At 43.3% G+C, this 27462-nt stretch overlaps 1 protein-coding gene across 4 annotated transcripts; it reads left to right on the top strand.

Moving 5' to 3' along the window:
* On the top strand, positions 1–27087 carry cry2 (cryptochrome circadian regulator 2). 4 transcript variants are annotated; one of them, XM_036959107.2, is made up of 12 exons: positions 1–352; positions 6464–6572; positions 8847–8989; positions 10901–10948; positions 11222–11406; positions 16778–17007; positions 17239–17550; positions 18616–18767; positions 22352–22554; positions 23667–23750; positions 24048–24241; positions 25330–27087. In XM_036959107.2, the coding sequence occupies exons 1-11, from the start codon at positions 195–197 to the stop codon at positions 24233–24235; spliced, it is 1812 nt and encodes a 603-aa protein (XP_036815002.1). In that variant the 5' UTR covers positions 1–194; the 3' UTR covers positions 24236–24241; positions 25330–27087. The 4 variants fall into 4 exon arrangements, with proteins under 4 accessions (XP_036815002.1, XP_036815004.1, XP_036815007.1 ...); XM_036959112.2 differs by lacking the exon at positions 1–352 and adding an exon at positions 5561–5673; XM_036959109.2 differs by lacking the exon at positions 10901–10948.
* The last annotated feature ends 375 nt before the right edge of the window (positions 27088–27462 follow it).

Genomic DNA, 27462 nt, shown 5'->3' with positions numbered 1-27462 from the left:
ACTCTCTGACCAATGGGGGAAGAGAGAAGAAGAAAGTGGTTACGTAGTAGTGCTTTGGATCCGTCCGTTCCACATTTATTGGTGTTGTTGACAGGACTGAAAGCGTGTCTGTTACATCGTAAAATGAAGACATTTTAGGATTTATCTTGATTCAATTTGTTATTTTTGGTATTACTATGGACTAGCTTGGAATCATGGTTGTGAATTCAGTGCATTGGTTTCGTAAGGGACTGCGGTTACACGATAATCCGGCTTTACAGGAAGCTCTAAATAGCGCGGACACTGTGCGATGTGTTTATATTTTGGATCCGTGGTTTGCTGGTTCCGCCAACGTCGGCATCAACAGATGGAGGTCAGTGTCAATGCACACATTACTAAAACGACACTATAACTTAATGGAATTATTAGCTGTATAATCAGCGTGGCCCCGAGGTCTAAGGCACTGCAACTCAGTGCAAGAGGCGTCACACTACAGTCCCTGGTTCGATTCCAGGCTGTATCACATCCGGCAGTAATTGGGAGTCCCAGTTTTACAGATTTGGCCGGGGTAGGCCGTCATTGTAAATAAGAATTTGAGGAAGTATACACTAACTAGCTAGTGGAAAAGCGAAGCACATCTGCATCACTGAAAATGCTGGCAAGACATCAGGCATTGTCTTGCTCCGCATCACAACAAAAAATAATCACGCTACAAATTAGCAACTTTTTCGGTAGTTTACTACTTATACTGCAAAACGACGCACAAATTGACGAGAAAAAAAGCCAACACTGCCACGCACCGCAACCTAGTCCAGCAGAAGAGTTGCAGCGGTGTAGATTGCTTCCCAATTAAACGAATCCGGTGTGCACGAGGCCCGTTTATATCGTGACAAATGTCATTACACTATAAATCTTATTCATGCAATTCCGTCATTACGTTATAGGTCATCTTCATGCAATCTCGTTCCGCTACTGGACCACATAATTTCTAACACCGACAGTGTCATTGCGCAAAATATTACGCAGTATCATCTGGAACTGTATGTAACAAAAGTATAACATCACCTTCTGCTACCATTTCTGTCAAGCCATCTACCATATAGTTTGACGTACGCACTGCCTCGGCAATGCAATTCCACTGCATCTCAGTGCTAGAGGCGTCACTACAGTTCGAATACAGGCTGTATCACAACTGGCTGTGATTGGGAGTCCCATAGGACAATGCCCAGTTGGTTTAGTGTCGTCTGGGTTTGGCCGGTGTAGGCCGTCATTGTAAATACGAATTTGTTCTTAACTGATTTGTCTAGTTAGCCAGCCATTGGCCAGCGCAGTAGACAAACTCGATGTAACCACAGATCTACAGGTCCGCCAGGCAGACTGACTTTGTCTTTTCAGACATTAAATGGTTCCAAACGGTTACACTTTGCCTACTCGGTGCGCAGGGCTTTTGAATCAAGTGCAGCTATAGCCAACAGCGCAACACAAATAACAAAACAAATAGCGCCTTTTTCTTTGGCTTTTCTAAAGAAATGTTTGAGCGACTAGGAATGCCTTGAAGATCGACCGGTTGGTGACCACCGATCTATAGGCTATATGTGTGCAGCGTGCGTGTGATATATAATCGACATAACGAACAGCTTCAGAAAGCCATCTGTTATGACAAAATCAATGATGGCCCCATGCCGTGACACTTTTTTAATTTTAGATTCTCCCTGACTCCCAGTTTTTATTTAGGTGATTTGTTTGTTCTCAAAGATTACCTTATTTTAAATATATATATATATATATATATATATACAGTGCCTTGCGAAAGTATTCGGCCCCCTTGAACTTTGCGACCTTTTGCCACATTTCAGGCTTCAAACATAAAGATATAAAACTGTATTTTTTTGTGAAGAATCAACAACAAGTGGGACACAATCATGAAGTGGAACGACATTTATTGGATATTTCAAACTTTTTTAACAAATCAAAAACTGAAAAATTGGGTGTGCAAAATTATTCAGCCCCCTTAAGTTAATACTTTGTAGCGCCACCTTTTGCTGTGATTACAGCTGTAAGTCGCTTGGGGTATGTCTCTATCAGTTTTGCACATCGAGAGACTGACATTTTTTCCCATTCCTCCTTGCAAAACAGCTCGAGCTCAGTGAGGTTGGATGGAGAGCATTTGTGAACAGCAGTTTTCAGTTCTTTCCACAGATTCTCGATTGGATTCAGTGGACTTTGACTTGGCCATTCTAACACCTGGATATGTTTATTTTTGAACCATTCCATTGTAGATTTTGCTTTATGTTTTGGATCATTGTCTTGTTGGAAGACAAATCACCGTCCCAGTCTTAGGTCTTTTGTCTTAGGTCCATTCTTCCAGAATGGTCCTGTATTTGGCTCCATCCATCTTCCCATCAATTTTAACCATCTTCCCTGTCCCTGCTGAAGAAAAGCAGGCCCAAACCATGATGCTGCCACCACCATGTTTGACAGTGGGGATGGTGTGTTCAGCTGTGTTGCTTTTACGCCAAACATAACGTTTTGCATTGTTGCCAAAAAGTTCAATTTTGGTTTCATCTGACCAGAGCACCTTCTTCCACATGTTTGGTGTGTCTCCCAGGTGGCTTGTGGCAAACTTTAAACGACACTTTTTATGGATATCTTTAAGAAATGGCTTTCTTTTTGCCACTCTTCCATAAAGGCCAGATTTGTGCAATATACGACTGATTGTTGTCCTATGGACAGAGTCTCCCACCTCAGCTGTAGATCTCTGCAGTTCATCCAGAGTGATGATGGGCCTCTTGGCTGCATCTCTGATCAGTCTTCTCCTTGTATGAGCTGAAAGTTTAGAGGGACGGCCAGGTCTTGGTAGATTTGCAGTGGTCTGATACTCCTTCCATTTCAATATTATCGCTTGCACAGTGCTCCTTGGGATGTTTAAAGCTTGGGAAATCTTTTTGTATCCAAATCCGGCTTTAAACTTCTTCACAACAGTATCTCGGACCTGCCTGGTGTGTTCCTTGTTCTTCATGATGCTCTCTGCGCTTTTAACGGACCTCTGAGACTATCACAGTGCAGGTGCATTTATACGGAGACTTGATTACACACAGGTGGATTGTATTTATTATCATTAGTCATTTAGGTCAACATTGGATCATTCAGAGATCCTCACTGAACTTCTGGAGAGAGTTTGCTGCACTGAAAGTAAAGGGGCTGAATAATTTTGCACGCCCAATTTTTCAGTTTTTGATTTGTTAAAAAAGTTTGAAATATCCAATAAATGTCGTTCCACTTCATGAAAAAAATAAAAAAATACAGTTTTATATCTTTGTTTGAAGCCTGAAATGTGGCAAAAGGTCGCAAAGTTCAAGGGGGCCGAATACTTTTGCAAGGCACTGTGTGTGTATATATATATATATATATATATATAGCTCCATTATCTTTTCTACATATCTGTTAGTTGTTTTTAAGTTTACAGTGAAAACATTTTACCATCCCAAATACAGATGGTACCAGTCAAACATTTGGGCACACCTAGGGTTTTTCTTTATTTTTACAATTTTCTACATTGTAGAATAATAGGCCAGGTATTCTGATGCAGCACTGTCACTCTCCTTGGTCAAATAGCCCTTAAACAACCTGGAGGTGTGTTTTTTTTTTTCAGTCATTGTCCTGTTGAAAAACAAATGATAGTCCCACTAAGCTCAAACCAGATGGGAATGGTGTATTGCTGCAGAATGCTGTGGTAGCCATGCTGGTTAAGTGTGCCTAGAATTCAAAAAAATCACAGACAGTGTCACCAGCAAAGCACCACCTCCATGCTTCACAGTGGGAACCACACACGCAGAGATCATCTGTTCACCTACTCTGCGTCTCACAAAGACACGGCGATTGGAACAAAAAATCTCAGATGAGATTTGGACTGCTCAAACCAAAGGACAGATTTCCATGTTTCTTGGCCCAAGCAAGTCTCTTCTTATTATTGGTGTCCTTTAGTGGTGGTTTCTTTGCAGCTTTTCGACCATGAGGGCCTAATTCCTCCGAACAGTTGATGTTGAGATGTATCCCTTACTTGAACCCTGAAGTATTTATTTGGGCTGCAATTTTTTAGGCTGGTAACTCTAATGAGAGCCAGTTTCATCATAGCGCTTGATGGTTTTAGCGACGGCACTTGAAGAAACGTTCAAAGTTCTTGACTTTTTTGTCTTGAAGTAATGATGGACTACTTCTCTTTGCTTATTTGAGCTGTTCTTGCCGTAATATGAACTTGGTCTTTTACCAAATAGGGCTATCTTCTATATGCCACCCCTAGTTTGTCACAACACAACTGATTGGCTCAAACGCATTAGGAAGGAAAGAAATTACACAAATTAACTTTTAACAAGGCACACCTGTTAGTTGAAATGCATTCCAGGTGACTACCTCATGAAGCTGGTTGAGAGGTTCAGCTGTCAAGGCAAAGGCTGGCTACTTTGAAGAATCTCAAATATATAATACTTTTTTGGTTACTACATATTCCATATGTGTTTCATAGTTTTGATGTCCTCACTATTCTACAAATGATTAAATGGTTTTCAATCTTCACACAATATCCCATAATGACAAAGCAAAAAACATTTATTTGAAATTGTTTCTAATTTCTTAAAAATATAGAACTTAAGTATTACATTTACATAAGTATTTAGACCCTTTAATCAGTACTTTGTTTGGCAGCAATTATGGAATCGAGTCTTCTTGGGTATGGCACAAGCTTGGCACACCTGTATTTGGGGAGTTTCTCCCATTCTTCTCTGCAGATCCTCTCAAGCTCTGTCAGGTTGGATGTGGAGCGTTGCTGCACAGCTATTTCCTGTTCGATCATGTTCATCAAGTCCAGGCTCTGGCTGGACATTGAGACTTGTCCCGAAACCAGTCCTGCATTGTCTTGGCTGTGTGCTTAGGGTTGTTGTCCTGTTGGAAGGTGAACATTCGCCCCAGTCTGAGGTCCTGAGCACTCTGGAGCAGGTTTTCATCAAGGATCTCTCTACTCTGCTCCGTTCATCTTTCCCTCGATCCTGCCGCTGAAAAACATCCCCACAGCATGATGCTTGCTACACTGGCGGGATGGTGCCAGGTTTCCTCCAGACGTGATGCTTGGCATTCAGGCCATAGAGTTCAATCTTGGTTTCATCAGACCAGAGAATCTTGTTTCTCATGATCTGGGAGTCTTTAGGTGCCTTTGGCAAACTCCATGCGGGCTGTCATGTGCCTTTTTTACGGAGGAGTGGCTTCAGTCTGGCCACTACCATAAAGAGCTCTGTCAGAGTGACCATCGGGTACTTGGTCACCTGACCAAGGCCCTTCTCCCTGATTGCTCAGTTTAGCTGGGCGGCCAGTTCTAGAAAAAGTATTGGTGGTTCCAAACTTCTTCTATTTAAGAAGGATGGAGACCACAGTGTTCTTGGAGAAATTGTTTGGTACTCTTCCCCACATCTGTGCCTTGACAAAATTATGGCTTGGTTTTTGCTCAGACATGTCAACTGTGGGACCTCATATAGACCGGTGTGTGTGTGTGCCTTTCCAAATCATGTCCAATCAATGGAATTTACCACAGGTGGACTCCAATCAAGTTGTAAAAACATCTCAAGGATGATCAGTGGAAACACGATGCACCAGAGCTCAAATTCGAGTGTCATAGCGAATGGGCTGAATACTTATCTAAATAAGGTATTTCTATTTTGAATACATTTGCTAAAATTTCAGTATGGGGTTTGTCAGTATGTGGTATTGTGTGTAGATGGCCGAGAAAATGTTTTTATTAAATCAATTTAGAATATGGCTAATGTAACAAAGTGGAGGGGTCTGAATACTTTCCGAAGGCACTGTGGAAACACTGATGTTGAACTGTATGTGGGTGGGCCAAGCCGTTATGGCTCTCCTATTCTCCCATCTATGTATCCTGTTGTGGCTGACTACCAGATGATAATGGGGATCCTTCTATAAGGGCTCAGCGAGTTCCTCGTAAGGTTTCTTTATTCTATATGGTTGCCTCTGTCAACCGCTGTCCACAAAGTCACCACATCCAAGGCCAAATCTGATGTTAAGTAAGGAAAGACTGCGCTGGCAACACATATTGTGTTAGTCTAAAAAAGTGTGTAAGTTTAGGGTCAGGACGATACCAGTATCGCTATTATTTTTTTCCATGGCCAAAATGAAAACATGAAACAGATCAAACTCCTTGTTCCTTTAAAATATTGTGTTTGTGTGTTTTAGCCTGGAAAATAAATACATGTGACTCTGGATGACAACATAATGATATTTCTTCCCAACATTAGGGTTGTTTTCCTAAAGAAGTGAAATCTAATTTGTGTTTTGTTTCCTTGCCACAATACTGTTATAGTCCCGGCCCTATCTAAGTTTAGACTTTGTCACAGAGCTCTTAAAAAAAACAATGACAAATTTCCTTGTTAAAAGAAATGTTCACATTTGTTGATTGGTTGAGATATTCTTTTCACAGGTTTCTGCTGGAGTCTTTGGAGGACCTGGACAGCAGTTTGAGGAAGCTCGATTCTAGGCTGTTTGTGGTGCGAGGCCAACCTGCTAACGTGTTTCCCAGTCTCTTTAAGGTACTGTAGTCAAGTCACGGTTAGCCCTACAGCTTTGATTTTGGGTTATACTACTTTATGTAATGAGCATTTTCATTGAATTGGGTCCAGCAAAAGCTCATAAGCCTACAGTTGCGAGCAGTTACTTCAAAAAACATGTAGGCCTAAACTTATGCACTTACTGTACTTTAGCACAAGACAATTGAGCAATTGACAATCTCATTCTCACATTGCCAGCTTTGTCAATATGCAAGTATTTTCCTACCTGGATGTGAGGTAGACTAGGCTACTACTCCGTAATGACTGGAATCAGTGGGTGTATTAATTGAACACTACACCTTGAATCATGGGTAATTGCAGTGAACATCTTCCGTGGTATGGCTTCATTCGGATTATCACAATAGTATTCTACAGAACCATGCATTTGAGTAATACTGCAATGTGAGAATTGTCTCCCTAACTGTCTGACAAAAGGTTTGCATTGTTTTGGAAGGATCACCTTTGAGCTCCACTCACAAAATATATGACCATGAGTAACATAATATTATCCTCATTATTGCATAGTTAAGCTGCAGATTTATTTTTTAATACTAGTGAGTATCGCGATACTGGTACGTCCCGGCCCTACTAGACGTTCCATAACCCAAATTGTAAAACTCAATCCCTGTTTTGTTTTTAATAGTGATGGCACATGAATTTGGGCATTTTATAGGCCTATTTGGGTCCATCAATAGGTTTAGTTTCTCAGAAGACAACTATAGCCCTAATACTACACAGCCTACCACCCACCCACCTCAATGTTCGTCCCAAATAAATAAAAAATGGGTTCTGAGAATATGCATTCTTACAGAGAACATAAACCTGCTTACTTACTATGGATGTGCATCGTTCCCTTTCAAGACAATTCGATTAGGATCTGTGGTACGATACAGCAGCGATACGTTTTAGTTTGGAACTATCTGGTTTGATTAGATGAACCAATCAATTCGATGCACTGAACACATTCATTTTCCATTCTAAAGTCACAATCTGCTGCTGATGGAGCTCACGGGCTGGATTTGTCTGAGCTGACTCATGTCATGTGTGTATATCCTGACAAGGTAGTCAAACAATACTAGATTTTTAATGTCCTGAATTTGTTCAAATGCAATTTTAGGCGTAAGGGTTAGGCTTAAGGGTTAGGCGTAAGGGTTAGGCGTAAGGGTTAGGCGTAAGGGTTAGGCGTAAGGGTTAGGCTTAAGGGTTAGGCTTAAGGGTTAGGCTTAAGGGTTAGGCTTAAGGGTTAGGCTTAAGGGTTAGGCTTAAGGGTTAGGCTTAAGGGTTAGGCTTAAGGGTTAGGCTTAAGGGTTAGGCTTAAGGGTTAGGCTTAAGGGTTAGGCTTAAGGGTTAGGCAGTGGAAGTTAACTTAATAGAAAATGACTCCAGTGAAAATCACCCAGTAAAATACTACTTGTGTTAGTCTAAAACAATTTGGTTTTAAATATTCTAAAGTATCAAAAGTAAAGGTATAAATCATTTCAAGTTCCTTATATTCAGCAAACCCAGAGGCACCATTTTTATTTATTTTTAATTCACGGATAGCCAGGGGCACACGCCAACACTCAGACATAATTTACAAACGAAGAGTGCACTGAAGCATGCATTGCTGCTAGAATACGTGTAGTGGGTGACGCACTGACCAGCAGGTTGGAGAAAGGGTTGTTTATGTAAGAGACCATCAGGTCTGAGGAGAGGCGGAGAGGGCACTCGGTACGTTTCACTTTCAGCACTAAGCTCTCATTATCATGTGTTCAGCAGCAGGGCCTACTGTAGATGGAGGAAACGCTATAGAGGTCAGATGTCGATAAACTCCAATAACTGCATTGCAGATACAGTGCCCTCTGGTGTCTATAGACCTAGTGAATGTGGCTATAGTGATCAAATTGTTCTGCAGATCACTATAGGAACAGTGCACTGAAGCATGCATTGCTGCATTTATTCAGCCGCTGCTTCAACAAGTAGGATGTTTTAGAAGGTTCTATAACCTACGCTGACCACTTGTTTCAGCAAGCACTGACGGATAATTTTTTACCTTTCCCGTTTGTGTAGCCTAGACTCTAGCCACCTGCCATGTAGACTAGATTGTAATGATAATGTGTACTGTTCACAGATCTTTAGGCCCATGTCTGGGAGATAAGGTGTTGTCCCAGTAACATCAGAGAAATGGATCTCAACCCCAGTTAGCTTTCCATTGTGACTTAACATGTATTATCTTTCATCCTCTCTCTCCCCATCTCTCTCTGCTCCTGTCGGTAGGAGTGGAACGTCACCCGGTTGACCTTTGAGTATGACTCTGAGCCCTATGGGAAGGAGAGAGATGGAGCCATCATTAAAATGGCCGAGGAGTTTGGAGTGGAGACCATAGTGAGGAATTCTCACACACTCTACAACTTGGACAGGTTAGTCACTGACTGTCACACTCAGTAGGAAGGGTCCAATAAGTAAAATATTTATTTCCCCATTATACTGCTTATCTAGCCTAGTCCCAAATTGTTTTGCCTCAGGACAATGACCATAGGAGTTGGCAAGACGTCACAAACAGATCTGGGATCAGGCTAGTGCTTACCTAGTCATTTGAATGTTGAGCTCACACTGTTCCCAGTGCTATTAAAAATCTGTCATTCTGCCCCTGAGCAAGGCAGTTAACCTACTGTACCCCGGGTGCCGAAGACGTGGATGTTGATTAAGGCAGCCCTCTGCACCTCTAATTCAAAGAGGTTGGGTTAAATGCAGAAGACACATTTCGGTTGAAGGCCTTCAATTGTACAACTGACTAGGTATCACCCTTTCCCTATTCAACACCTTATTGGATAAACCAGAGCAAAGTGTGTCCCAGGGGAAACCTTACTGCTGTGGTGCTGTAACACATCTGAGATGATGCTACGTGTTATGTCATGGAGACAGCCAGCTGACAGTCTGGTGTCGTCACAACCACAACAGAACAGTGTGGGAAATAAACTTACCCCAGCAATACTGTAAAATGCTGAATTAACAGATTATTTGACCAGAGAGAAGTCCATAAGATTTTGACAGTCTATTGTGTCTGTCTATCCAGTAGGCTAAGTGATGTCAGTATACCACTGGAAGTCAAACTAGAGAACAATGCAGTGGGTAACATAATGGTGATTTCATGCTGTAAAGACACATGCTGTAAGCAGTGCTTCAGAGCTCAAAAGGGGAAAAGCACTGATGTAGAATGAGCTAAAAGAGTTTTGATGTTCTACTTCCCACAAACACACAGTCCCATAGAATCCCATAGCTCTGTGATGCTTCCTAGTGGTGGGTTAATGTAACTAACTGTCACACCACACAACATGTGCAGGCAGTGGGAGGAGGAAATGGCTGAGCAGGGAGGCAGTCACTGTGGCAGACATGTGCGTGGCGGACAGGTGGGGTGGCAGTGCTCAGCCATCGCAACCACATTGCTGCTGGAGACACATGGGGGCTCCTGACGCCTACTCGGCCCGGCCCACAATATGAGTTGATCCAATAAGAATACCTAAAAGGGCCCAAACAGCGGCAATAAGATGGGACCTATTTTATAAGATTCACGCTGTAACATAATCAGGCCATGGTTAGGGGATAACTACAGTACCAGTCCAAAGTTTGGAGAACCTACTCATTCAAGGGTTTTTCTTTGTTTACTACTTTGTAGAATAATAGTGAAGACCCCAACAATGAAATAACACATATAGAATCATGTGGTAACCAAAAGTGTCAAACAAATCAAAATATATTTTCTTGAAAATTGCCACCCTTTGTCTTGATGACAGCTTTGCACACTCTTGGCATTGTCGCAACCAGCTTCATGAGGTAGTCCCCTGGAATGCATTTCAATTAACAGGTGTGCCTTGTTAAAAATTAATTTGTGGAATTTCTTTCCTTGATGTGTTTGAGCCAATCTCACCAACTCTTGCTCTGTTATGAGTCAAGATGTTGCCAGATTATAATTTTTTTTAAATACGTTTAAGTACTTTATGTATATGAGGTAATAGAAAAGATGAATACAATAACTATGATCCAATCCTGTACCATTATTATGTTGACTATCAATAATTTATACTGTATAGGTTTTTAGATGGTACAGAATGTCAAAACTACATCATGTCGACTGAAAAGTAGAACTGTATTGATTGTTTTGATTTGTGCTGAGAAATTAGTTACCGGCCAGTTAATTTCCCCACCAGTTTGCTGACATGCAAAGATCACCACATCAGTATCAATTGGCCTTTCAACAAGTAATGCTCTGTTTTAATCCTGAAATGACATTTTCATAATTTCTACCTCTACATTTACACCATCATCTTCAGGATCATTGAGATGAACAACTGCCCTCCACTCGCGGTCAAGAATCACCCGTGCGTTTTCCTCAACAGCATCACTTCACCACAGCAGTATTATTATGGACATTTCAACAAAGTTACCTCGGGCCTGGTATTCACAAAACGTCTGATTTAGAAGTGCTGATCTACGATCAGTTTAGCCTTTTACATCGTAATGAATAAGATAACAGGGGCAGGGTGAGGACCTAATCCTAGATCAGCATTCCTACTCTGAGACGCTTTATGAATACGGTCCCGTATCTCAATGTGTTTTAATCTCACGATCCTTCATGTTTCTACTGTTATCAGGATCGTTGAGATGAACAACGGCAGTCCTCCGCTGACCTTCAAGAGGTTCCAGGCCTTAGTGAACAGGCTTGAGCTGCCTATGAAACCCCTGCCCACCATCACACAAGAACAGATGGGCAGTTGTCGGACGAAGATCGCTGATAACCACGACGAACACTACAGTGTCCCCTCTCTGGAAGAGCTTGGTAATCAATCAATCAGATGTATTTTAATACTCCTTTGATATCAGCAATCACTCCATCCAGACCATGTAAGAGAATGACATTCAATTATGGATTGTCATTTTGACTTGGGTGTACCATATACACTACCTGTCAAACGTTTTAGAACACTTATTCAAGGGTTTTTCTTTATTTTTACTATTTTCTACATTGTAGAATAATAGTTAAGACCTCAACTATGAAATGGCACAAATGGAATCATGTGTTGGAATGAAAAGATGGAGAAAAATGGGGCATAGGTCGGGCTGCCTTCTGAGAATTCGTAGGCAAGTGAGTAAACTCCCAATGCCATCTGTTCTATTGGCCAACGTGCAATCATTGGGACATTAAAAACTGTAATATCTTATGTTTCACTGAGTCACCGCTGAACGAAGACACGGATAATATAGAGCTGGCGGGATTTTCCATGGTACCGGCAGGACAGAGAAAGTACATCTGGTAAGACGAGAGGCGGGGGTGTGTGTCTATTTGTCAATAGCAGCTGGTGCGTGATGTCTAATATTGAAGAAGTGTTGAGGTATTGCTTGCCTGAGGTAGATTACCCTATGATAAGCTGTAGACCACACTATCTACCTAGAGTTCTCATCTATATTATTCGTAACGGTCTATTTACCACCACTAACCGATGCTGGCACTAAGACCGCACTCAACCAGCTGTATAAGGCCATAAGCAAACAAGAAAATGCTTATCCAGAAGCAGCGCTCCTAGTGTTCAAGGACTTTAATGCAGGGACATTTAAATCCGTTTTAGCAATTTTTTTTACCAGCATGTCACATGAGATGAGATGCATACAAAATGTCACACACAGAGATGCGTAGAAAGCTCTCCCCCCGCCCTCCATTTGGCAAATCGGACCATAATTCTATCCTGATTCCTGCTTACAAGCAAAAACTAAAGCAGGAAGTACCAGTGACTCGCTTAATACAGAATAATACTTATTTTCCACCATGATTTGCAAATAAATTCATTAAAAATCCTACAATGTGATTTTCTGGATTTTTTTTCTCATTTTGTCTGTCATAGTTGAAGTAGACCTATGATAAAAAATACAGGCCTCATCTTTTTAAGTGGGAGAACTTGCACAATTGGTTCCTGACTAAATACTTTTTTGCCCCACTGTATACATAATTTAGTCATTATTCATAAAAATCCCTTAACAGTAATACCTACATGTTTCAAGCAGACCACTATAGTCCCTGTGTCAAAGGAAGCGAAGGTAACCTGCCTAAATGATTACCGCCCCATAGCATTCACGTCGGTAGCCATGAAGTGCTTTGAATCGCTGGTCATGGCTCACATCTACAGCATCCTCCCAGATACCCTAGACCCACTCCAATTCGCATATCGCCCAACAGATCCACAGATGATGAAATCTCACTCGTAGTCAACACCGCCCTTTCCCACCTGGACAAAAGGAACACCTACAGTGCCTTGCGAAAGTATTCGGCCCCCTTGAACTTTGCGACCTTTTGCCACATTTCAGGCTTCAAACATAAAGATATAAAACTGTATTTTTTTGTGAAGAATCAACAACAAGTGGGACACAATCATGAAGTGGAACGACATTTATTGGATATTTCAAACTTTTTTAACAAATCAAAAACTGAAAAATTGGGCGTGCAAAATGATTCAGCCCCCTTAAGTTAATACTTTGTAGCGCCACCTTTTGCTGCGATTACAGCTGTAAATCGCTTGGGGTATGTCTCTATCAGTTTTGCACATCGAGAGACTGACATTTTTTCCCATTCCTCCTTGCAAAACAGCTCGAGCTCAGTGAGGTTGGATGGAGAGCATTTGTGAACAGCAGTTTTCAGTTCTTTCCACAGATTCTCGATTGGATTCAGGTCTGGACTTTGACTTGGCCATTCTAACACCTGGATATGTTTATTTTTGAACCATTCCATTGTAGATTTTGCTTTATGTTTTGGATCATTGTCTTGTTGGAAGACAAATCTCCGTCCCAGTCTCAGGTCTTTTGCAGACTACATCCAGAATGGTCCTGTATTTGGCTCCATCCATCTTCCCATCAATTTTAACCATCTTCCCTGTCCCTGCTGAAGAAAAGCAGGCCCAAACCATGATGCTGCCACCACCATGTTTGACAGTGGGGATGGTGTGTTCAGGGTGATGAGCTGTGTTGCTTTTACGCCAAACATAACGTTTTGCATTGTTGCCAAAAAGTTCCATTTTGGTTTCATCTGACCAGAGCACCTTCCTCCACATGTTTGGTGTGTCTCCCAGGTGGCTTGTGGCAAACTTTAAACGACACTTTTTATGGATATCTTTAAGAAATGGCTTTCTTCTTGCCACTCTTCCATAAAGGCCAGATTTGTGCTATATACGACTGATTGTTGTCCTATGGACAGAGTCTCCCACCTCAGCTGTAGATCTCTGCAGTTCATCCAGAGTGATCATGGGCCTCTTGGCTGCATCTCTGATCAGTCTTCTCCTTGTATGAGCTGAAAGTTTAGAGGGACGGCCAGGTCTTGGTAGATTTGCAGTGGTCTGATACTCCTTCCATTTCAATATTATCGCTTGCACAGTACTCCTTGGGATGTTTAAAGCTTGGGAAATCTTTTTGTATCCAAATCCGGCTTTAAACTTCTTCACAACAGTATCTCGGACCTGCCTGGTGTGTTCCTTGTTCTTCATGATGCTCTCTGCGCTTTTAACGGACCTCTGAGACTATCACAGTGCAGGTGCATTTATACGGAGACTTGATTACACACAGGTGGATTGTATTTATCATCATTAGTCATTTAGGTCAACATTGGATCATTCAGAGATCCTCACTGAACTTCTGGAGAGAGTTTGCTGCACTGAAAGTAAAGGGGCTGAATAATTTTGCACGCCCAATTTTTCAGTTTTTGATTTGTTAAAAAAGTTTGAAATATCCAATAAATGTCGTTCCACTTCATGATTGTGTCCCACTTGTTGTTGATTCTTCACAAAAAAATACAATTTTATATCTTTATGTTTGAAGCCTGAAATGTGGCAAAAGGTCGCAATGTTCAAGGGGGCCGAATACTTTCGCAAGGCACTGTATGTGAGAATGCTGTTAATTGACTACAGCTCAGCATTCAACACCATAGTGCCCACAAAGCGTATTACCAAGCTAAGGACCCTGGGACTAAACACCTCCCTTTGCAACTGGATCCTGGACTTCCTAACGGGCCGCAACCAGGTGGTAAGGGTAGGCAACAACACATCTGCTATGCTGATCCTCAGCACTGGGGCCCCTCAGGGGTGTGTGCTTAGTCCCCTCCTGTCCTCCCTGTTCACCCACGACTGCATGACCAAACACGTCTCCAACACCATCATTAAGTTTGCTGACAACACAACAGTGGTAGGCCAGATCACCGACAACGATGAGACAGCCTATGGGGAGGAGGTCAGAGACCTGGCAGTGTGGTACCAGGACAACAACCTCTCCCTCAATGTGATCAAAATAAGAGATGATCGTGGACTATCGGAAAAGGCGGGCCGAACAGGCCCCCATTAACATCGATGGGGCTGTAGTGGAGCCGGTCGAGAGTTTCAAGTTCCTTGGTGTCCACATCACCAATGAACTGTCGTGGTCCAAACACACCAAGACAGTCGTGAAGAGGGCACAACAACACCTTTTCCCCCTCCGGAGACTGATGAGATTTAGCATGGGTCCCCAGATCCTCAAAGTTCTACAGCTGCACCATCGAGAGCATCCTGACCGGTTGCATTGCCTGGTATGGTAACTACTCTGCATTTGCATGTAAGGCGCTACAGAGGGTAGTGCGTACGGCCCAGTACATCACTAGGGCCAAGCTTACTGCCATCCAGGACCTATATCCTAGCAGGTGTCAGAGGAAAACATAAAACATTGTCAAAGACTCTAGTCACCCCATCATAGACTTCTCTCAGAAGATAGCCGTATTTGGTAAAGGACCACATTCATATTATCGAAAGAACAGCTAAAATAAGCAAAGCGGAACAACCGTCCATCATTACTCTTAAGACAGGAAGGTCAGTCAATACGGAACATTTCAAGTACTTTGAAAGATTCTTCAAGTGCAGTCGCAAAAACCATCAAGCACTATGATGAAACTGGCTCTGAAGAGTACTGCCACAGGAATGGATGACCCAGAGTTACCTCTGCTGCAGAGCACAAGTCCATTAGAGTTAACAGCCTCAGAAATTGCAGCCCAAATAAATGCTTCTCAGAGTTCAAGTAACGGACACATCTCAACATCAACTGTTCAGAGGAGACTGTGTGAATCAGGCCTGCATGGTCAAATTGCTGCAAGGAAGCAACTACCAAAGGACACCAATAAGAAGAAGAGACGTGCTTAGGCCAAGAAACGAGAGCAATGGACATTAGATCGGTGGAAATTTGTCCTTTTGACCTGGAGACCAAATGTGAGATTTCTGGTTCCAACCGCCTTATCTTTGTGAGACTGAGTGTGGGTGAATGGATGATCTCTGCATGTGTATTTTCCCATCATAAAGCATGGAGGAGGTGTTATGGTGTGGGGGTGCTTTGCTGGTGACGCGATCTGTGATTTCATTTGGAATTCAAGGCACACTTAACCAGCATGGCAACCACAGCATTCTGCAATGATACGCCATCCCATCTGGTTTGCGCTTAGTCCCACTATCATTTGTTTTTCAAGAGGACAATGACCCAACACACCTCCCAGGCTTTATAAGGGCTATTTGACCAAGGTGGGTGATGGAGTGCTGCATCAGATGACCTGGCCTCCACAATCCCCTGACCTCAACCAAAATGAGATGGTTTGGGATGAGTCGGATCGCAGAGTGAAAGAAAAGCAGCCAACTCAGCATATGTGGGAACTCCTTCAAGACTGTTGGAAAAGCATTCCAGGTGAAGTGGGTTGAGAGAATGCCAAGAGTGTGCAAAGTTGTCATCAAGGCAAAGGGTGGCTACCTTGAAGAATCTCATATAAAATGTATTTGAATTGGGGGGGGGGGGGGGGGGGGGGTTTAAGCATTTTGTTTTATTGCTACATGATTCCATATGTGTTATTTCATAGTGTTGATGTCTTCGCTATTATTCTACAATGTAGAAAATAGTAAAAATAAAGAAAAACCCTTGAATGAGTAGATGTTCTAAAACTTTTGACCGGGTGTGTATATATGTTCTTTCACATGTTAAAACAATTGTGTGTTTGTACAGTATAATAGTTCTTGTTGCTAATGTATTTACACCATTGGGTTCTCCAGAACTGTAACATCCTGTTAATCACCATGTACTGTGTGTGAGGCTAAATGTAGTCACAATGCACATGGTATCTGACTGTTCTGTGCTTTCTGTTCTGTCCTCTCTGTTCTGTTCTCCAGGATTCAAGACTCAAGGCCTGGACCCTGCGGTGTGGAAGGGAGGGGAGTCTGAAGCACTAGAGAGACTCAACAAACACTTAGACAGAAAAGCCTGGGTAGCTAGCTTTGAGCGAGCCAGGATCAACATGTGTTCGCTGATCGCCAGTCCCACGGGCCTCAGCCCCTATCTACGCTTTGGATGCTTATCATGTCGAGTCTTCTACTACAACCTGAGGGAACTCTACATGAAGGTACCGAGACCTTTGATCACCACAATAGAGATCTTTAAAAAAACAGTTTTTTTTACAAGAATACATGTTGCTGTTTGGAATGTGATAAAAAAGCTGTTTGATCATGTAATTGTAAAATAACATTTTGTTTCTGCATGCTCTCTGTGGTACAGGCTGGGTTACTGTAAAGCACAACTGCTGATGTAAGAAGTGATTTTGATAGGTATTTCTCTATCCATCCTTCCCACTCAGTTGCGGAAGAATTGCAGTCCCCCGCTCTCTTTATTCGGCCAGCTCCTGTGGAGAGAATTCTTCTATGCAGCGGGAACCAACAACCCTAACTTCGACCGGATGGAGGGCAACCCCATCTGTGTTCAGATCCCCTGGGACCATAACCCTGAGGCCCTGGCCAAGTGGGCAGAGGGGAGCACAGGCTTCCCCTGGATAGATGCTATCATGACCCAGCTGAGGCAGGAGGGCTGGATCCACCACCTGGCCAGACACGCGGTGGCCTGCTTCCTGACTCGGGGAGACCTGTGGATAAGCTGGGAGAGTGGCATGAGGGTAGGTTAGATTCCCTTCCCTCTCCAGTCATTTACATTCACTTTTTCTCGATTCTTCATCTTTCCTCAGTTGCTCGCGTCTTTAGTCCCTTTTCTTTCTCAAATGCATTGGAGAGGAAAATCAAAGGTCTCCCCTCTGACCTTCTCCTGCAATGGGCTTTGAGAGGGAATGCAAGGAATCAAAGAAAGTAATTGAGAAAGAACCAGTGTCACCCAGCATGCACTACCATACCACAACAAGGGTTGTGGAGAAGCTTTAGTATATTAGGAGGACATGTAGCAGTAACCTATAGAGCTTGTCATCAGCGTCGGTAGATCTGGGCAGGGGTGTCCAACCCTCTTCCTGGAGAGCTTACCTTCCTGTATGTTTTCGCTCCAACCCCAGTTGTAACTAACCTGGTTCAGTTTATCAACCAGCTAATTATTTATCAACCAGCTAATTATTCTAATCAGGTGTGATAGATTAGGATTGGAGTGAACCTACAGGATGGTAGCTCTACAGGAACAGCGTTGGAGAGCCCTGGCGTAGGTAGTTCTGGGATTACATTTTTTATGTATTTTAACCGTTATTTAACTAGGCAAGTAAGTTAAGAACAAATTATTATTTTCAATGACGGCCTAGGAACAGTGGGTTAATTGCCTTGTTCAGGGGCAGAACAATTTTTACCTTGTCAGCTCAAGGATTCAATCTTGCAACCTTTCGGTTACTAGTCCAACTCTAACCACTAGGCTACCTGCCATGCTGTGGATAAGCCACAGCCTGTCAGTGTCTTAACCATGTAACGCTGGGGCTTGTCTCTAGTCCTTTATCCAGGTGTTAGAGCTTTTACTGAATACAGACTGTCAACACACAGTGTTTACTTTACCTTAGTACTTCCATAAAGCAGGCCAATAACAGAAATACATGGACATTTACACACACACAAAGACATTGGTGGGTTTACATTGACAATGAAAACGTGGGTATTTACTGTATATCCAAAGCATCGAGACGTACGTGAGACGGTGGTGGTGCCGCTTCACTGGTATCTAACTGTATTCTTTGCTGCTTGGTTCTGCCTGTCAGGTGTTTGAGGAGCTGCTCCTGGATGCAGACTGGAGTGTGAACGCAGGCAGCTGGATGTGGCTCTCCTGCAGTGCCTTCTTCCAGCAGTTCTTCCACTGTTACTGCCCTGTGGGCTTCGGAAGGAGGACAGACCCCAGCGGAGACTACATCAGGTACACACACACACACACAACGCCTCACACACACACACAACGTCTCACACACACACACACACACACACACACACACTACGTCTCACACACACACACACTACGTCTCACACACACACACACTACGTCTCACACACACACACTACGTCTCACACACACACACACACACACACTCTATGTCAGACACACACTAACCTGTGGGCATTGGACAGAGGACAGTGATTGGTCCGTGGTTACCACGTTGTTTGTGCTTTGGCTGAATAATTAAATCAACTCTATTGATCCATAGAGGCTCATACAGGCACAATAAAGACACAGGCATATATCAGAACACATTGATATGAGCACTAATGGCTGACGGCAGGATTGAGCGTCAGTGCGGGTTGTGGGTCTGGCTGTGCTAGGTATCTGCCTGTGGACCCAGGACTGGAACCTGGTCAGCCGGTGGGTCCTGGACAGTGCCGGGCATTGGATTCAGGGCTGGGTCTGGCGATTGGCCCAGGTCAAGCATATCTGCAAGGCAGCAGATGTAGTAGGTGTTAAGTTAATGTTTTAAGTGTATATTATATAAGAAAAAGCTAACACTTGCGGTGGTATTATCGCTCGAGGGAAGAGCGAGAGATACAGCACTGGAAATATACATGGAGGATTTGAACAAGGAAACGGAATGGGAACTTTGATCAAAGCATTTGCCCAGCACAAATCCACTGGACAGGCATGGAAGGAGATCAGAATGTGGTATTTGTCAAAGCACTTACATTTGGGTTAAAGACTGTCCTCATAAAAATGAACAAGTTAAACTAACAGAGGAACATAAAACATAAAAACAGAGAGAGCCAATCTGCTTCTGATACTGAGATATTTATAGTTGAATCCTTAGGATCTGCTGTGATTGATACTGCATGTACACGCACAGTGTGTGGTGCAACATGTCTTAATAGTTATGTCAGTGAAATAAATATAAAATAAGTACAAAATATGATTGACACACCAAGCAACAGTGATTTCAAATTTGGAGATGGGTGAGTTATCCATTCTACCAAGAGAGTTAAGATACCAGCAAAAATTGAGCCACATTGAAACAGAGGTGTTCCCTACAGATATCCCCTTACTATTAAGCAAAGCTACCCTCAAGAAGGCAAAAAAATGACTGTGTGACTGGAAAACAGCCCTAGATTGGGCTTTGATGGCAAAAAACTCAATGCACAATGTTCATAGTCACAGCCCATAGCAACTAGTGTTGGGGCAGAACCCTAATCTTCCCTCTGTACTGGTTGACAAGCCACCAGCACTAGAAGGGACCAGAGTGAGTGCATGGGTGGGACAGCACCTTTCAGCACGACATGCAGAGAGAAGTGTTCAGAGAGAATTCTCAGGGCTCTGCGTAAACAACCCACCGATGAGCTGTACGAGACTGGAGACAAAGTGTACTACAAACGAGTTGATTGTCAAGAGTGGAAAGGACCGAGAGTAGTCATTGGCCAAGATGGTGTGGTGATATTTGTGAGGCACAGAGGCACCATTGTTAGGGTCCATCGCTCCAGACGGCAGAAAGTAAATTTATCAACAAGATGGAGGGGCTGTTGCTGAGAATCGGCCTCCTACTGAAAATGACAAAGGACACATTAACAGACACAAAACCTACCAAAACATTTTTAACCTTTATTTAACTAGGCAAATCAGTTAAGAACAAATGTTTATTTACAATGACGGCCTCCCCTAACCCGGACGACACTGGGACACTTGTGCGTCGCCCTGTGGGACTCCAGATCACGTCCGGGTGTGATACAGCCCAGGATCAAACCAGGGTCTGCAGTGACTCCTCTAGCACTGAGATGCAGTGCCTTAGACCGCTGCGCCACTAAGGCGCGACTTTGTCACACAACCCATTTTGTAATGGAGAACTTATATAATAACTTGTGACATTTAATTATTTTGTTGATGTTTTATTTGTCTTTAAAGAAAAGTGGGAGATTATTAAGTTCATGGTTTAAGTATCCTTATATTTCTGTTTATTGCGGTGCTATCACTCTGTTATTAGTACGCCTGTGCAGTAGTCTCACTGGAGATGAACCTGGCCTGAGGGTGATGGCAACTGTGTACTGTGGAAATACGGGGAAGTAAATGTTGTTAAACTGGTCATTTTGTGTTAACAGTAGAGACCTGAACCAGAGTTGAGTCCGGTGACAGCTGGTCCAGGTGACACTCTGGCTGGGGTTTCTGTTGGGGTGCCAGCTCAGGCACCGGTGGCAGGCGGAGGTGGAGCATGCCAGAGCGCCGGCAGCTGCTGGTCAGGCTTCAGCACTGGCAACAGCTCGTCTGTCTCCGGTGCTGCTCGTGGTGTCACCGGCTGGAGTGTGGAATGGAGCTTGGCCAGATGCTGAAACGGCTTGAGCCTCTGAGACAGACGCTGGTCTGGCTGCACCACTGGTGTCGGGTTGGCTGGCCGGAGAGCGTTGGACAGCAAGACTGGGTGCACCACTGGCATCTGGTTGGCTGGCCGGAGAGCGTTGGACAGCAAGACTGGGTGCACCACTGGCATCTGGTTGGCTGGCCGGAGAGCGTTGGACAGCAAGACTGGGTGCACCACTGGCATCTGGTTGGCTGGCCGGAGAGCGTTGGACAGCAAGACTGGGTGCACCACTGGCATCTGGTTGGCTGGCCGGAGAGCGTTGGACAGCAAGACTGGGTGCACCACTGGCATCTGGTTGGCTGGCCGGAGAGCGTTGGACAGCAAGACTGGGTGCACCACTGGCGTCGGGTTGGCTGGCCGGAGAGCGTTGGACAGCAAGACTGGGTGCACCACTGGCGTCGGGTTGGCTGGCCGGAGAGCGTTGGACAGCAAGACTGGCTGCACCACTGGCATCTGGTTGGCTGGCCGGAGAGCGTTGGACAGCAAGACTGGCTGCACCACTGGCATCTGGTTGGCTGGCTGGAGCGCGTTGGACAGCAAGACTGGGTGCACCACTGGCATCTGGTTGGCTGGCCGGAGAGCGTTGGACAGCAAGACTGGCTGCACCACTGGCGTCGGGTTGGCTGGCCGGAGAGCGTTGGACAGCAAGACTGGCTGCACCACTGGCGTCGGGTTGGCTGGCCGGAGAGCGTTGGACAGCAAGACTGGGTGCACCACTGGCATCTGGTTGGCTGGCCGGAGCGCGTTGGACAGCAAGACTGGGTGCAGCTCTGGCAACTGCTCGGCTGGCTCTAGGGCTGGAGCCGTGGAGGCTGGGTTGGTTCCGGCTGCTGGACACGAACCTGAGGTAAAACCTCTCCATGGCCCCAGTCTGCTGGACTTCCCAGTCCTCCTCTTGCCAGCGTGTGTGCCTCGTCTGGGGCATGGCATGCTGCATGAACTGCATCCTGTTTCTACTGGTCATGTCCCAGGCCAATTGCACCTATCCGGCTCGAAAGACTAGTTTGTGGTGCTCTTTTTCAAGTACAAAATACATACATCAATAATAATAAACAACAAATGGAATGAATTGAATAAACTGCATTGAGACCATATGAATCAGTTCTATATGTAATTCAGTGGCATAAATAATAACAATGAATGTCTCGAACATCTGTGATTGTCTATCTTCTAGGCGCTACATTCCTAAGTTGAAGGACTATCCCAACCGATACATCTATGAGCCGTGGAGAGCCCCAGAGTCTGTCCAGAAGGCAGCCAACTGCATCGTGGGAGTAGACTACCCCAAGCCCATGATCAACCACGCAGAGGGCAGCAGGCTCAACATAGAGAGAATGAAGCAGGTCTACCAGCAACTCTCCCACTACAGAGGCCTTAGTGAGTCTTTAACTTTTATATTATTTAACCTTGATTTGTACAGGTGAACAAGGTAAGTTATTTACACTAAAAACCTAGGATCAAGATCTGAAGACAGCAGCGATAGAAAAAGTCCACCTCACCCGTCCTCATTAAAGGCCCCATGTGGCTGAGACATCTGAGGTTGGTTACAGTGGTCGTGTTCAGCGGGGAGAGTTTGATTTATTTTTTCAATAACGCCACAGATTATTGTTCTCCGTTGCGAACCGTTTTGCTGTGGTTTGCCCTATTGAACACGAGTCACGACCATGGTTTGGTTTCATTTCATATAGTCTGAAAGGAGCTCTCTCGTCACAGTTCCTGCTGAGATAACGGCAGCAATTTGCCTCTTATGGGTCATCGTTTAATGGCTCCCAGCTCCACCATACTCCTTGTCATTTCTCTAAGAGCTGTTATGTTGGGCTCTGATGGACAGTCTGAATGGTTCCTACAGCCAACAACGCACTCCTCCTGTCATGAGCTGCATGACTGTCATGATGACCTGTTGTCACGAGCTGCTGTTGTCTGTCCATTCTGTCATCTCACTGATCATGTAGTAGAAGTATTATGGTTGCCACGGTACCGTACATCCACGTTGTCCCCGTTACAGGGAATAGATATCTGTATGTATGCAGGTCAGGGGTAGGCACTTCATGTTTTTACCGACCTGGAAGACCAGGTGTGCTAAATTGAGGCAATCATTGAACTGATCAATTAGCTTAGTAGGTCAGTGTGGTGCCTTGCTGGGACAATATTCTGCAATCCCTGCGTCACTCGAGGAACAGGGTCGTCTACCACAGATGTAGGTATTGTACTGCAGTAGATGACTGTTGTTGACTGCTGTCTTATGGATGGGGCTGTCTGTCTGAGTTTTAACAGCACAGAATAGCATCCTGTTTCCTGAAGCACAGCTCCTGGTTTATTCTATGGCTCTAGAGAGCCTCCTAGTGGTAAAAGAAAAATTGTTGTTTTTCAGTTTACATTGGATGACTTGCCCTTGTGTTTTCATTCTGCGTCAGTCCTTATGTAGGCTATTTCCAGTCAGTGTTGCCATGGTAACATTGACGTAACGTCGGTCTGTGTGTGTCTGTCAGGTCTCCTGGCATCTGTGCCCACCATTCAGGAAGAGGCAGAGCCTCCCCCGACAGACGACTCTCAGGCCAGTAGCAGCACCTGTGGTATGTTCGGAGGTGTAGTTCTTATTTTGTAGTATTTTTTAAAAATGTTTATTCATCCTTTAATTAACCAGGGAAGTCCTGGTCAAGAAAGCAGCATTTTTCACGTTTTAGTTGCTGCTTAGTTGGCTCAATAAAAAAACAAGCAAATTATTTTGTAATTGAATCACTTGAAGCTTCTAACACATTGGCTTTTTCTTTTCTGAAAGTTTCAATGCATCAGCTAGATGCTGTCTATAACAAAGTGAATGATTTAAATGTACAGGAATAGACATTACTAATCTAAACTACTGAATGCAGAGTCACCCCCACACACTTCGTCTGCCCAGTCCAACACTCTGAAGAGAGGCAGGTCTTCCGAACCACAAAGCACCCAGATGTGCACCCACACAAAACACCAGCACACCAGCACTGCCAAAGGAGACCAGGTGCAGCAACAGGAGCAATGGGAGGAACAGTCAGAGCATCCGCCAGTGGATCTGCAGTGACACACGGTAATTAGCTAAACTATCTGATGACAATGGGTTGTTCTTTTAATTATTTTTTTAAATGATGAGATTCATTTTTCAGAAGTCATCAAATAAATTAAAATCAAATCATTCAATGCTTTTTTTTTTGGGGCAGTTGGTAAAAAGTTAGACGCACCCCAGCTATTTTGGAAGATTTCCTTTTGGAAAACAAAATGTATTTTTATATGGTAATGTACACACTCTTAAGGGTATAACAACAATATTTTGAGCAAAATATAATTTTTTGGACATAATTGAAAACGTCAAGGAGTAGGCCATGCAAGGAGTTGATCTGATGTGAGATCATCGGCCTCCCCGCTTACTTCAGGAACACTAGAGGTACAATAGTGAACAAAAGAGGAAAGGTTCACCCCTCACTTGTGCCGCGTCATGAGGATACCTGGACCGCTTATTAGGGATGTGACAAATGGAAAAAATATCACTGTTTAAACGGCCCTTTTAATTATTTTATTTACTGTTAACGACGATGACGTAGTTGTGCAGACTCCCTGTTGAGTGTCAAGATTTGATTCTGCAAGAAATCGACTCCTAATATATATACTTTTTTTTTGAAAGGGAGGAGACAGATTTTTTTTTTGCCTTCTGAGAACAGAAACACTTGCATCTTTCATAGCGCGCTAGTGAGGGACAGAGAGGGGAGGGGCACGGTATAGGTAGATCGGCCATCAGGCAGACCGTCAGAACCATGCACTAGGCCCGTCTATCGGCAGTTAAATGCTGTATCCCACAATTTCTTGGCTTGCAATGTCTCCCGACTTCAGCAAAGCAGGGCCTGTCATCAATGAATAGGCTAGGATATTGAGATGCGTGAGATGTAACAGTTTGCTCTCCACAGTCACACGCAGTATGTGCACGGGTTCGCTTCGTGCTTCAACACTCTTAGTTGTTGTGGAAATATGTCCATTATGCTGTTTACTTTCTGCATCTACGTCAAAAAAACGTCACACCTCTACCACCTATTGAGATGAGTTGCATCCTGTCTACTGGTGATTTAATGAGGTGAGAGGAGTGTGATTTTAACTGAAGCTTTGGTATGTTGCCTGTGTCTTTAGGATCTTGCCATGTGGGATGGTGTATAACAGAAGTACATGGCAGAAGACCTCTGATGTCCTGCGCTCACCCCCTGTCCTTGTGGCAAGACGAGTCACTTACACACACGCATGCATACACACACCCACACACACATATACACATACACATACACATACACACACACACACACACACAGAGCGTTTTACAAACCATAACCACTTTCTAAAATCTTAAGAATAACAGCAACTCCAGATCAGTGTTAAAAACAGTACCATACTGGCTAATAATGTATGTGTATACATCAAGGTTACAATGAAGTTTGTTACAAGAAGGTTAGTTCTTACACCTTTCAGCTTTCCTAATCTAGCATTTAAAAAAAAAATCAAAACTTTTACCACAACATTTTATTAGTGTGTGAATAACCTCTTTAAGACTGCAATAGACCCTCAAAGATATTAACCTTAGCGTTAAGAACTCACCGGGCAATCTCAAACTGGGGGAAATGTTTTAAATCCCCCAAAAACTGAACACATAATAACAAAACACATGCGTGTAAATACGCAGGTCATATGGTCTATAAAGATTTGATACGATTTTTATGTGCATTTCAAAGATGTGGATATGTGTTGCGAACAACCTCCATTCTCAACATGTTCGTGTCTCTGATTCCACTGTCCATATATCTGTTTGCTATTTTGCTGTATGTTATTTTGACTTCTATCACAATGACGTGATTGGTTTGTAAACTAATATTTTGCCTGTGGCAGAGAATATATATTATCAATCAGTGAAATAACCAACAATTGTTGGTGCCCTTCATTAAAGCTATAGAGACTCATATTCTATCAAACCTTACTGGGAAAAGAACGGCACCCACCTGTTTCTCCCCATCATGGGTAGTGAGGCGGCGGTCACACACGGATGAAAAATGCATAGGCACCCGTCACTGTCCATTCACCTCATTTAAACTTCTCACATATAAGTTGCTTATGTAAAAAAACTATGTACGGACAAAACTGCTGATGGACATTTTTCATTTCTGTAGCACATCAACCTACAAAAAATCCTTTTGGCTCAATATGTTTTAGATTTTGTGAATCCATTGATCAGGCTACAACACTACAGTTAATGATAAAGCTGTCTACTAATACAATAATGACTTGTTTCAATTAAATACCATATGTGTAAAGGATGTATATTAGTTCCTGCTATATTCTGTGTAAATCAGCCTTGTCTCTCTTTCTTTTTTATATATATATTTTATTGTTAAATATATCTTTGTCAAAACAAACATTACTTTCCCTAAAACCTTGGTAGCGTTAAGATCATTTTAAGTCCATTGGTAGGCAATTTGAGGAACAATGATCTTGGTGCCACACACATTTTGGGAACCCCCCCCCCCCAGTGTTGGGGAACAAGTTGAGTAGGAAATACTAACGAGTCGAACTCCATTTATATTTTCCATTAACACAGTCACCATCTTCTAATCGTTTTGTCAGTCACCAACTATTGTACATCCCACGCAAAAGTGTACGTTCACTATAATTTAAGTTGCCATGATGAGGTTTTGTTGAATAGTTGTATTTATTTGTTTTGAATTGTACAAAGGAGTTTATTTTCATTAAAGCCCTGATAGAATTGTGACCCATTTCACTATTCTTGGTTGTAATTGTTTTATGGACCTTACTATCACATTCTGGAATTCACTGTTGTAATGATGACAATAACTGTAGAAGATATAGTTTGTAATAAATGTCAGTGCGTTGTATATTTACTGATGGATGGCTACAGCTCTTTTTCTTGAGGTGATGTCATTTAGTCACTGGAGGGCCACATGCAGTAGGTTGACACAGGAATATACTGGAAGTTAGGCATCTGGTAGACAAGATCGTATAGAATCTAAGGTCTAGGACTGAGCTAGAACTATTGTCGGCTGATCGTATCTATTAATTGATGCAACAAATAAAAATGCACTCCAACAACCTTTAATTGTCTTGTGAAAATAGGATTGACTTACCGATTTGTAATGACCTATATTGATTAATCAACATTTAACTCTTTTAAGGCCTTAGGTTTGTTTAATGGCTAGGCTCAGATCAGTTATAGCTATAGAGGTAAATTATGTCTTACTGTGCAGGCCAGTTGTAGTCTGT

This window comes from Oncorhynchus mykiss, chromosome 2, assembly GCF_057628025.1.
Source record: "Oncorhynchus mykiss isolate SJ-2025 chromosome 2, ASM5762802v1, whole genome shotgun sequence".
Taxonomy (NCBI): Eukaryota; Metazoa; Chordata; class Actinopteri; order Salmoniformes; family Salmonidae; genus Oncorhynchus; species Oncorhynchus mykiss.
The sequence above is the reverse complement of the archived record's forward strand: the minus strand, read 5'-3'. Positions and strand labels throughout refer to the sequence as shown.